At 34.0% G+C, this 13580-nt stretch overlaps 1 protein-coding gene and 1 long non-coding RNA gene across 2 annotated transcripts; one reads left to right on the top strand and one right to left on the bottom strand.

Annotated features, from left to right (window-relative positions):
- Positions 1-4780: 4780 nt before the first annotated feature.
- LOC104107281 (probable calcium-binding protein CML25) lies at positions 4781-5341 on the top strand. Its single transcript, XM_009616040.3, has one exon. The coding sequence runs from the start codon at positions 4781-4783 to the stop codon at positions 5339-5341; it is 561 nt and encodes a 186-aa protein (XP_009614335.1).
- A 4622-nt stretch (positions 5342-9963) lies between these two features.
- LOC104107280 (uncharacterized) lies at positions 9964-12136 on the bottom strand. The gene is made up of 2 exons (XR_688764.4): positions 10556-12136; positions 9964-10197 (listed from the first exon to the last, which is right to left on the bottom strand). It is a non-coding gene; the product is annotated as an uncharacterized lncRNA (long non-coding RNA).
- Positions 12137-13580: the final 1444 nt, after the last annotated feature.

Here is a 13580-nt window from a genome sequence, read left to right as displayed (position 1 = left end):
CCCCCTATTTTTATAGAAAATAGCCTGCGTAGGCAAATTGCGTAGCCTACGCAACTTAAGTCCTCCCCCTCACTTCCATTCTGTTTTTGCCTACGCAGCCTGCGTAGGCTACGCAGGTCTGCTGGAATCCTTTCCTCCCTCTTAGCTCAATCATTCCAATCTATGCCTTTAATCATACAACTTGAGGACCTTAAATCTATCTTACCTTCATGCCTAAGTATTATAATGATCCTATTACCCTCGTGTGGGTTCGCAAGCACTTCAAGGTCTCATAAAATATTTTCTTAAGCTCGAGTTCAGCTTAATCTTGTTAGAAACATTTTCTGGAGCTTCACATTCAAGCTGAGGGCGACGCGAAGCATCCAACTCAACATCAATCCCTGAAGCTGATTCAGAAAAGGAAAAGGAAAACTTTAGCCCACGACTTTTGTACGCAATATATAAGCCAAAAACGCCTCTTTTAGGTCATCTAACACACTTGGAAGCGGAAAGCCATCATATAGTTTGAAAATTACGGAATTTGTCTTGAGTTCTTACTTTTCCCTTCTTTTATTGATTTTTATGTGTTCTTGGGAATTAATTGAGATTGCTACTATGATTATGCGTGGCTAAACTCGTTTATTCTGGGATTATGATTTTACATGAATGTTGATATTCGAATATTGATTTGACGATTTAATTTATCATGTTGGGTTGTTTATTCATATTCTGAGTTTAATTATTTTACTGCCTAGCTAACAGTGAAATACTATATATAAATCTTGAGTTGAAATAGGTAATTCTTGATTGCAATAAGATTGAATAGAGCGCGATCTTGAACCTAGTCATTGGGGAATTGATTTGCGAATACGGATAGAAGTATACCTATTTGCCGTGCTTACCCAATTGTGCAAGAAATTATAATGTGTTCTCTTTATCTCTAATCTCATAAGAATATAGGGTTTAGCGTAAATTGAATAGGCGAGTAAAAGTTGTCGAATTTCTACAAGTATTATTGTCCTTGCAGGTTAATAACCCAGATAAATTAATAAGTCAAGTCGATGAAGAATTTAATAGGATTGTTAGTCGGCTATAACCCTGGAATATTATCATTAGTTCTTCTTTTAATCAAAGCTTTAGCTAGTAGAATTAATTAAATAAAAATCACCTTGACATTGTTCTCGATTCGATAAATTAGAATTTGCTTGATTTAGTTTACAATTGATCATAAGTTCTCGTGGGAACGATACTCTACTTACTCTTTATTACTTGATTGACCGTGTATACTTGTATGTGCGATTTAGGGCAAGAAGATTCATGCTTGCCTATAATGCCCATTGTTAAAATCTATCCCTTGTGTAAAGTTTTTCATATATTGCCATAGTTAAGATGAACATTCACTCAATTGCAACCAAGTTATTACACGCCAAATTCCTCCATAAGACCTCCTGGAAATTTCCCCTCATCTCCGTATATATTTTCTTGATAGAGAATGTTGAGTCCATTATTTAAATGGTCATTTAACTATTTAAAATTATCTAGTAAAATCATATTTTTTTATTTGTAACAGAAAAATTATTTAACTATGCCTATTGTACTCAGAAAGTCACTTAATCAGATATTTCAAGCTTTCTAGTGGCAAAATACCTATCTTACCCTCTAAATTATCGATTTTTACTATTTTTTTACTTTTTATACCTATTTTATGTATTTCTTTTTATTTGGCTGACATGTATTTTCTTAATTGGTTTATTTTGTCACCTCAAAAGAGAGTAATGTTCATGCACTAGAGTTAGTTTGGGGCTATCACATCTGTATTCAATAGGCACAATTTTGTACCACATAAAGTGTTCAATAGGTAAATGTCATAGTTAACGTCCCTAAGTGAAAGATTGTAATAACTTCAAGTGGTTGTATATGTATTTGCCCCCCAAAAATCTAAACTACTAAAAGTGAACTAAATTGTAAAAATAAAATTATATTCCATCTCGAGTTTTTTAACTAAAATTGTCCTTTAAATATTGAAATTGGTCTAACTTTATCCTTTATATATTATGCTTAAGCACTTATAGTCTTTTAACTATGCTAAAGTTGGGCAGCATTAATACTACTAACAGAATATCCAAACGGAGGTTTAAGATTAAGTAGTAAACCCACGTGAAATGCCCATGACAAGGTTAACAAAAGGACCCCGGCGTGTCCATCTTCCCAGTTCGATTCTCCAAATTCACCCCTTTAAACTCAGATATAGCAGGCTGAAAATGAAAAAGACGAAGCAAGTGGAGATGGGATCCCGTCCGCTTAGCCAAATCATTCTATACAATGGCAGCTCAACAGATCTTGTGGTCTAAAGCGAAATATTATTAAGAGACCCTTAAATTTATTTTATAAAATTTTTACACTAACAATAAAATTTGCTTTCTAAACAACAAATTAATCATTTAAGACAAAAAATAGCGAATTTAAAAATAAAAAAAAAAAAGAGAAGAAGGGCACAAATAATAAAGTGGTGGATTATCGGACGTTGAGGTTCAGAACTAAGTGAATTTTTTTGATTGAGCTATCATCACAATCAAGAAAAAGAAATAAACGTTCATAACATAATAACTTAAGTTTGAGTATTGATAATGTCAAAAATATTTACTCATTCTGATCAATTTAAACGATAATTGCAGTTCATTCTATTAATTAATAGCACTTATTGGTTTATATCTAAAATTAATTGTAGATAATCTAATATAATATGTTGAATTACACTAAAAGAAAACCAATGCATGAATACTTTTGTGTTCATGCAGTTTCAAAGAATATTGTAAAAGAAATTCATTATGTTATCAATATATATCTTAATTCCTATATAAAAAGGATAAAATTAAAATTGAAAAGTGAAGCAAATGTACTAATTAATGAGTGAGAAAATTATCATAATTTATGAACTTATTGGTATAAAATAACCTCAATCAAATAACAAAAAAAAAAGATACTATAACACTTTTCTTTATAATAATTATTTATATAAATTCTATAGTATATAATAGTCTTAATAATAAGAGATTAAGTAAATTTGAGGCCTTCAAATTCTGGGAGCCTGAGGCAATGGCCTCACTGGCCAAGCCTTTAGAGTCGCCCCTGCTTCTATATCCATGAGACTGGGGTAATATAGTTCTAAGAACTATCACACATGGATAGTGCGGAGCTATATGTGACACCCCTTCACCGAAAAATAATACTGTATAATTGGATAAAAAATTCTTTTTTATGTAATATATACTATATATTGATTTCCCATGATTTTTTCGTGATTTTACTTATTTATATTTTGACACATCTTAATGAAAATTTTAGCTCACCATTAAATACCATCAATGACGGCATAATGCATGCCATTCTTACCCATGTTTCCAACTCAGTATTTATTCTACCACTAATAAGAAAGGAATGTATTAGCAACCAAAAAGGATATATAGTTAATGTGTAAAAGCAGGGCAGAAAGTACAGTTTAGAACTATTTTATATATGTTATGGTGAGGGTGTGATCAAAATTCAAAGAAACCGATCTACGTTATTTGTAGGTTTGGTTGAACATGTGAGTAGGGTGTTCATAAAAATTAAAAAAATCGAACAAAATCGAAAACTGAATCAAATCGACCAAAAAAATCGATACCTTTTAAGTTTGGTTTGGTTTTGGTTTTGAATTTTAAAAACTGATCAAATTTAGTTTGATTTTGGTTTTAATAAAAAAAAAATCGAAAAAATCGAACCAAACCGACTCTAGAAGTAGCTATTTAAATTTATTATTACACCTATATATATGTATATTTTTATATAAAGTTTCTAAAATTTTATGGTACATATTAGTCATTTTATTTTTAGTCTAGTTCTTTGCTATTATAATAATCTAATTCTTTGCCTTTATATTCTAGTTTGATTGGTAGTTTTCTTTTGTTAAGTACAAGAATTTATTTCATGTTAAAAATTATCGATTTTTACTTGAGTACTTAAATTATTCATCACTATTTGATTCAATTATCATCAATATATCTTGGTAAATGATAAATTTCTCAAAAAGCAATTGATTTGATAGTGTTACATTGAAAATGTAGTTGCCGGAATATGCGTTTGGTAGTGTATGTCTCATATTTAAGAAAAACCCCGATAAATAACCGAAAAACCCGAAAAGCTGACAAAAATCGAATCGATAAAAAACCGACTTAATTGGTTTGATTTGATTCAAATATTTAAAAAACCGACTTACTTGGTTTTGATTTCCTTTTAGGGAAAAACCGAACCAAGAAATGATCAAATCGAACTGTCGTGGTTTTCAGGATATCTATGCAGTACGACAATTTTCAAGTTTTCTTGATTTCCTTTATCTCTTCACCCATTAATTTTTCTTCTATATAGAACAATATGTGAGTCAATTACACCGAGAAAAAAGAGAGGCCACCCGTTGAGTTCTTGTTACTAGTATTCATTACTGTATCTTGCAATAAAAATTATATTTCTTTTACCCGGAAAATATGGAAGATGTACCGACGAAATTCTCTTTTTAATCATCTCTTGTGCGTCCCACGTGAGTTTACTGTTAGATTTTAAAAGCTCCGTTAGAGTATTCTGTTAGTTATACCAAAGCTGCACAAGTTTAGCATCGTTAAAGGACTATAAGTGCTCAACATAATACTTAAAGGACAAAGTTAGACCAATTCACATACTTAAGGGGTAATTTTGGTTGAAAACTCTTCCGTCTCACAAATCCCCACAAAAGGCCCTCAAAAATATTCCTTCTCCGTACACCCTAGATATGGGAATTACAGCTCGTTTCAGTCGCAAGAACAAGATCACGCCCAACAACGAAGACCCATCGCCGGCGGTCTTGCCACCGATAAACTGTCCAGCCACGAGGAAAGAGCTAAACGAGAAAGAGCTAAAAGAAGTGTTCGAGAAGTTCGATATGAATGGCGATGACAAAATTTCAGCGTCGGAACTCAATTCCGCCCTGTCCAGTGTAGGAAACGGTGTTACGACAGAAGAATTGGAGAAATTGTTCAGCAAAGTTGATTCCGACGAAGATAGGCTCATCAATTTTGCAGCATTCCTCTATTGCTATAGAGTTTTGGAGGATATTATGGATTCTTTCTCTGTGTTTGATGTGGACAAGAATGGATTCATCACTGCTGATGAGGTTCAGAACCTGTTTATGACGACTCTGGGGGAAGAACATTCGATTGAAGAGTGCCGGAAACTGATCGGCGCCGGTGATAGTGACGGCGATGGTATGATCAGTTACGAGGAATTTAGGGTTATGATGGTTAATTCCAGATTGAGGGATGGAAATGCGGGTCGGGGCAGGTCAAACCCTTAATGGCCCGATACTCATTTGTAGTTTTTTTTTAGTACTTTTTTTTTCTATCATCAGTGCATGGTTTTTTAGCGTCATGGGTTACGAGCTTACTTGGGCCTAACTTAAAAATCTCATTTTTAAATGAGTTTTAAAATCTTAGTCCAACCCTACAAAATCACGGTTTGAATTAGGTCGGCCCAGTGAGCTAAATCCATATTGACGGTTGTATTAATTAGTGAATGAATGTGTATATATCATTAAATCTTCCTTGCAATACATTTAACATATTGATGTGGCGGAGTTTATGCCGTAGGTTGACGTGAGATGCCAACTAAATGTTCAAATATATTGAAACTAGTAAGAGCTAAACTTATAATCAAATTAGTGAATTCAATTATAACGAGTATCATTGAACTTGAAATTAATTTTTTTAAAACTTTAGTCGAGATATAATATAGTTAGAATTAAAGATTAAGTGAATTACATTTTTCAAAGACAAAAAATATATAATGATTGTTTGCTAGGTTTTAATACAGGATTCTCTCGTTTAATTATGTGCGAGATACACAAATATAGGAGTATTTGATTTATTTATTTTTTGGTTAAAAATTTCATTAGGTAATGAAACTTTAGCTTGCCTAAGTTTTCTTCTTTTTTCAAATAAAAGAAACAGAAATTACCCCGCCCCCACCAAACCCCCCACCAAAAAAGAAAACAGAAATGAAATGTAAAGTAAAAAAAAAAATAATGATAAGTGCCAACCCTAAAAAACATTTCCCCCCATCCTTCTTTCTTTATCAAATTTGTCTTTCATGTTCTTCTTTCTCTTCACCTTTAATCCTTAATCTTCCTCTCAAGTTTCAATTCACTAAATAATTAATCTCATATTCCAGAAAAGTCATGTACAATACTTCTCTATTCTCAATTATTTTTTCTTCTTTTCTTTTTCTCCCTCTTTCCTACTGTGACTTCCTCTATTATTTTTTTCTCCCTCCTTTCCTACGGTTACTCTTTCCTCGTTATATTTAGTTATTGTAGTTAATATGTAAACAATTTAAATATGAGAAGAAAAAAGGATTAAAATTGTTGAGCCTTTTTAGAAGAAAAAAAGGGAGAAAATTCGCATACAATGAGTAGTTTTTGTTCCTCGTCCATTTTCATGTAACAATACGTACCCGTGAGAGGTAGCTCTAGTTCTACACGTACTTCACATACAATTTTACAAATTAAAATGATGAAGCCAGAAAGAGAGATATGAGTACAAATAAAATTCAGTACATCATACATCTAAGCATTTAAGTGGAATTGATGAATGGACCATACACTGTCTAGATTTCACATATAGTTAATATGTTTTTTTAAAAAAAATAAAATGTAAAATAGAACTTTTGGCAATTACATAGGTAACAATAAACGCATCAGTATCACAATGTCAAAATAATGCGAATATTAATACTACTATGAAATTATTTTTCTAAACAGAGAAAAATAGTACGGAGGAAAAAAAGAGCATCACAGGAAGTGTTCTCATGTAATAAAAGAGGACAAAAATAGATTGAAAATGGCGAATTCATCATCCGAACAAGAGTTTTGCTGAAAAATATGAAAAATCAAGGGTCGTCCAAATACAATACAGATCTAAATAATATATAGCAAAACAAATCGCCTCAACTTTGGTGATGGAGAGGAGAACACAAGAACTTAAAAACTGATGATGGCTATTCATTTCTCCATTAGTATACACAATAATAATATAGTAACTTATACACAATGAATTCATATGGGAGTTATTTTGTGTAAAACACCTTGAATAAGGGACGGGGGAAAATCTTATTATTTGGAGGCTTTTTGACATCTTAAAAGGAAGAAAAAAATCCAAAAAAAAACAAAAAGATAAATAAGATCTTTAGCACTATAGAGTGCCAAGTCACCTCTTTCATGCCTTGCTTTATATTACTTACCTTACTACTATATATAAATGACGAAGGTGGATGAACTCTGCAATAACAAGTTGTACAAAAAGCCGTTTGATCGTACCTTTAATGGGTAGGGTTTCCTTTAGAGTGGGACATTCATTTCATTTTGTTTTCTTCTGATATTTCCCTCTCTTCTCTCATAGAGACATGGCTGGTGATAGACAAACCAAGATCACCCAAAATTCTGACTAATCAAGAGATTTCAGCAACAACTTTCCTTAAGGCTCGATATTCTGCCTCAGCAGAAGACAAAGAAATAGTGGGCTGCTTTTTTGCTTTTCCAGGAAATAGGACAACCACCAAGGGTGATGTATTACCCAGAAACAGATCTCCAAGACTGAGCACAAGCTGCCCAGTAAGAATCAGAGAAACATTTGAGATCCAGATTAGAAGAACAAGGCAGAAGTATGCCCAGATCTGGAGCATTGGACAAATGCCTCAAAATATGGAGTGCAACCATCATGTGAGGAATCTGAGAAACCTGCAAGAACTGACTTAAGTGTTGGACTGAAAAAGCAATGTCTGGCCTAGTGTGCTAAAGAAAATTTAGCTTCCCAATAATTCTCCTATAACCACTTGGGGTGAGAAAGAGCCTCTCCCATGTCAGCAATGAGCTTGAGAGAAGAATCCAGTGGTGTAGTAATAAAACTGAAGTTCTGGCAGTTGAATTCAGAGAGCAAATCAGTGGTGAACTTAGTCTGGCTGACAAGAAAGCCCTAGGGAGTGTGAGAAACCTCCAAACCCAAAAAGTAGTGAATGGTTCCCAAATTCTTGATCTTGAATTGATCATCCAAGAAAGCCTTCACATTGTCCAGCTCAGAAATATCATCCCCAACTAGGAGGATGTCATCAACATAAACAGCCAATACAGTGAATGAGCCCCCAGCAGATTTGGTGAAGAGAGAGTAGTCATTTCTACTAGAAATGTAACCTTTGGTAGACAAGGCTTCAAACAGGTTGGAAAATCACTGTCTTGAGGCTTGCTTAAGACCATATAAGTACTTTTTGAGCTTGCAAACCAAAGGAGGAGTGGAAGAAGAACAGGGAAGAGAAACCTGTAGACCTCTGGGGATCTTCATATACACTTCTTCATGGAGATCCCCATGAAGAAATGCATTATTGACATCCAATTGATACACAGTTTATCGTCTTTTGGCAACAAGGGAAAAAAGATATTTAATGATTGTAAATTTGACAACAGGAGAAAAGATTTCTGTATAATTTATACCCTCTTTTTGTGTGTCATCTCGAATGACCAACCTGGCCTTGTATCTCTCAATTGTTCCATCAGATTTTTGTTATATCTTATATACCTATTTATAAGGAATGGGTTTCTTGTTAGGGGGCAGTGGAACAATGTCCAAGTATGATTGGTTTCAAGAGCTTGAAATTTCTTAACTATGGCCTCTTTCCAAGCAGGAGAGAAAGCAGCCTGATGATAATACTGAGGCTCATGTGAGTGCATATCAATAGTGGAAAGCTGTGGAATATCAGAAGCAGGGGCAGAAGGAATAACATAAGAGCAAACATAGTCCTTAAGGTATGTAGAAAGGTGACAAGTTCTGGTAGAATGCCTGGGAGGTGGAATAGAAATAAGAGGTGAAGGAGCAGAAGAGTAGGGGGAAGGGACATGAGATGAGACAGCAAGTAGGTGAGAAGGGGAAGAAGGGGCAGGAGATGAAGTGGAAGGAGATAAAGAAAGGGACTAGGGAGTAGGTTGAGAGTTGGGCAGGGAGGATAAAGGAGGGGAAAAAGGAGTAGAAATAGGGACAAAATCAGAAGAGGGAGTTGGAAATATAGGAGTTGAGGAGGATTGAGAAGAGGAAGAATAAGGGAAGATGTGCTCATGAAACACAACATTCGTTGAGTAAAACATTGAGGAATTGGACAAATTGAGCAACTTATAACCTTTTTTGCCACAAGGATACCCAAGAAACAGGCAGGAGATTACCCTAGACTGAAATTTGTCTCTACCAACCTTGGGAGAAGTTGCATAACATAGACATCCAAAAGACTTAAGATGATCATATGATGGAGGATGACCATGTAATTTCTCATAGGGTGAAATGTTATTCAAAATAATTGAAGGAAATCTATTTATAAGATAAGTGGCAATAAAGACACAATCACCCCAAAATTTTATAGGTTGGAATAGCAAAGCCCTAGAAGTTTCAAGAAAATGTTTATATTTTCTTTCAACGACACTATTTTATTGAGGAGTGTGGGGAATGGTGGTTTGGTGTAGGATACCTTGGGAAGTAAAAAATAACTTTGCTTCAGAACTGCTCCCAAGTTCAAAAGCATTGTCAGATCTAAAGGATTGAACTGATGTGTGAAAGTGAGTCTTAACCATGAAGGTGAAAGCCTTAAGAATAGAAAAAATATTTTCTTCACATGAGAGTAGATGAGTCCATGTTACTATAGTATAATGATCTACTAAGGTTAAGAAGTATCTGAATCCATTATATGTATTGGTGTGGTAAGGCCCCCAAACGTCAATATGTACTAATTGGAAAGGTGCTGAAGAATGAGTAGAACTATCATTAAAAGGCAATATTTGTTGCCTGGCCATAGGGAAAATGGGACACAAAAATAATTGCTTAGAAGAAATTTTATTAGAAAGAAAAGAAATTGATTTCATTCTGTGAAAAAGGATATACCCCAACCTTTGATGTCAAAACAAGTCTACTTTGTTAATTGCAACAGATGGAATACAATAGGGACTAAGGGGAAGTGGATTGTTAACGGAAGCAAAAATATTATATGTACTGTCAAAAGATAAAGAAGCATTACATGTATTTTCTAAACTAGAATTATGAGATGAATCAGTAGCTTCAGTATGAAGAAAATATAGCCCATATGCAGCTTTACCAATTTTCAGGGACCTCTTCAGAGAAGGGCCTGTAAGAAACAACTAGAATTAGTAAGTATTGCATAACAATGGAGTTGACAAATGAGTTGATAAATGAAAATCAAATTGAACTAAAAAGAGGGAATAAGCAGGACATTATGCAAGGTTATATCAGTCCTAAGATGCAAGGAACCAGTTGATATAACCTTAACTTTATATCCATTAAGCAAGGTGATTAAGAATGGTTTGGGCAATGGTTGTAAGTTGTGAAGAGGATGTTTGTGGGGTGTCATATGGTTAGTGGCCCCTGAGTCTAATATCTAAGAACCAACACTTAGCTGAGTGGATGCACAGACATGATAGTCATCAGAAGTAAAAAAACAGTACTACTAAATAAGCTGAACAAACCTGCAAAATTTGCGTAACCAGTATTTTCCTTAGATGACATATCACCACGAGGACCAGAAAAGACATGTGTTTGCTGCAGGAGTGTTATGAGGTGTTGGTATTGTTCTTGAGAAATCCCATGAGCTGAATGTTTAGTAGGATGGAAACCAGAAGTTGGAGGAATATGATTCTCAACTTGAACACAAGAGGCAGATCTTTTAGATTTGGTGAATTTAAAATCATGAGGAAAACCATGTAACTTGTAGCATTTCTCGACTGTATGTCCAGGCTCTTGCAGTACTTACATGAGATAGAATGCCCTCGCTTCTTTGTCTCAAAATTGACCCTCTGATTTAAATTTCTCTAACCTCCCACAGGTACAGAATTGACAGAAAATGATGCAGAATCATTGGAGAAGGTTGATGGGAATGAAGAAGATAAAGACTCCCTTTGTTTTCATCATGTTGTAACATAGAGTATGATTTACTAACGGAGGGAACAAGGGACGTGAGTGCATTGTTTCTCTTTACTGAAGAATAAGACTCATTAAGTCCACTTAAAAATTGATAGAGCTTTAATTCTTTCAGAAACTTGGGCAAAGCTCCGCAAGAACATACATGACCTACATATATAGTATATAGTTCATACCATAGGCTGTGCATTCGAGTAAAATAGGTAACTATGTCAGAACTGCCCTGAGACATCAATCCAATTTCTTTTTGAATCTGAATGAACTTGGACCCATTGGATGGCTCAAATCTCTTATTGATATCTAACCAGATTTTTCTAGCAGTGTCATATCCCAAAATACTAGTAGCAATGTCCCTGGATAATGAATTGGTGATTCAAGCGATCACCATACCATTGCATCTCTCCCAATGAGGGTAGTATGATGAGTCAACAGAAGGTCTAGCATGTCTACCATTGATGATGCCTAATTTGTTTTTGGCAGATAGGGAGACTAGGATGCTCTTACGCCATGATACAAAACCAATCCAATCGAAAGGTGGAGAGACTAAATGAGTACTAGGGCTATCAGAAGGGTGTATGTAAAAAGGATGTGAAGGATCTATAGTAAAAGGTGCAAATCCTTCGGATGAGGTAGAGGAACTTATAGTATCACTATCAATTGCTATTTTTACAGAGTTCTACTGCAAAGTATAGAAATGCCAAAAAAACTTTATACACAAGGAATTAGAACATGCAAACTCAGAAAATGAGAGTAGATGTTACCAATCTTCTTCAAGAGGTTGAAGAATTTCCAAAAACAGCTTACGATGTAGGTGAGGTGTGAAAACCCTAAATCGATGTCGAAACCGATTTCACAATACGAAGCAACATAATCAAAATTCACTATAAAGTGAACCAGTATCGAACAATCAAAGCAAAGAAATCCATATCGAAGGCCGAAAATTGATGCATAAACTCATAAATTAGGGCTTGGACTTTGTCGAAGAAAAATCCACAAATCAGCTGCGAGGGTAATGCCAGACTGACAGGATGATAAGTCTGAAGCTTAATTCCCACTCTGATACCATGTTATGATACAAATCAACCCAGTTATGGTGGGATTTCCATGAAAGAAAAACCCTACCATCGTATGAGAGAAGAGAAAGAACTAGAAGTTAGAGAGAGAAATATTAGAAGAAAATAACATAAAATGACTGTCCCACTTTATTATTCAGCACTTCTTTATTCATATATTTACACTTGAGATGACTATCTATGTAATGATACAATGACTATCTAAGTACTGTAACTTGGCTAAAGTATGAAATATAAAATGAGTTACATGTTGGGCTTAACTATGTGGGCCTTCAACCGACTAATGAGTTGTTGCTCAATATGGTTAACAGATAGAGTGTGTGAACAAAATTCCAAAAAGGTCAGTGATGTAGTTTTTTCCTTTCAATTATTTTGGTTCCCTTCAGCTTACTTGTGATCTACATTGGAGTTGGCAAGACGAGTATCTTTGGCTTTCTAATAAGGCGATTTTTCCTAATTTTGAAGACTTAACTGGAAAAGAAAAATAGTTGATCTTCTAGTAGGGGCAACAAAGCTGATGAAAATCAGATGAACAAGATGAAGAGTAGATCATTTGACGCCATCAGGTTATATTTCTGAAATTCTATGTTTGGTCAAACATTTTTTTGGCCCAAAGCATATTTTTTCATAGTTAAGGTATTTGGGTATAAGCTTTTAGAAGGAAAAAAGTGTTTTTGAGTAGAAGCATAAACAGTTTTTGAGAAGTATAAAAAATAGATTCTTCCCGAATGTTTTTTTTTTGAAAAAATAATTTTGAGAAAAATACATTTAAAAGTTTGACCAAATACTAATTGTTTCTCAAAAGTGCTTTCTCAATTATTTAGTCAAACACAAATTGTTGAAAAACACTTTTAAGAAAATACTTTTTAAAATAAGTTGATTTTAAAATCTTAGCCAAAAGCTAATATATAAAATATATGTTTACCCACACAATTCAAATTACTTACCTTTTTAATATTATTTTATTTCACATTATTTTATGCAATAGTGTCCAATTTCCCCCCTATTAAATAGGATTAGACTTGTATTTAAATCACAAAAAGAGGATTAGACTTGTGGGAAGTGGGCCCAAATTCGTGTTCGTGGGTGTGTTTGGTACGAAGAAAAATATTTTCCGAAAAATATTAATTAATTTCTTGATCTCTTCCCTTGTTTAACTGTTGAAAGTAATGGCTTAAGCCTCGAGATAAAACTTAACTAAGTAAAAACTCAGATAAGATTACTTCTCTATCTTTCAAAAGGAATTAGTTCCACTTTGATTTAATGTAAGGCCACAGGATCGAAACTGATCAACTAAGTAGGTGTTTGGACATAAAAACTGTAATCTTTGAAGAAAAAAAAGTATATTTGGAGTTGAGTTGAAAATGGTATTTGAAATTTGGAATTTAAAATTTGGAATTACGTTTGGACATGCATTTTACTTGAAAAAAAAAATTGTAATTTTGTGAGTGGGGAACAAAAATTTTGAACTCAATTTCGAAAAATTTCAATGAACTTGCAA

The sequence above is a fragment of the Nicotiana tomentosiformis genome, chromosome 4 (assembly GCF_000390325.3).
Source record: "Nicotiana tomentosiformis chromosome 4, ASM39032v3, whole genome shotgun sequence".
Taxonomy (NCBI): Eukaryota; Viridiplantae; Streptophyta; class Magnoliopsida; order Solanales; family Solanaceae; genus Nicotiana; species Nicotiana tomentosiformis.
The sequence above is the reverse complement of the archived record's forward strand: the minus strand, read 5'-3'. Positions and strand labels throughout refer to the sequence as shown.

Bases quoted from the DNA above. Each gene is read 5' to 3' on its own strand.
- LOC104107281 (XM_009616040.3), top strand. From the start codon at position 4,781: ATGGGAATTACAGCTCGTTTCAGTCGCAAGAACAAGATCACGCCCAAC.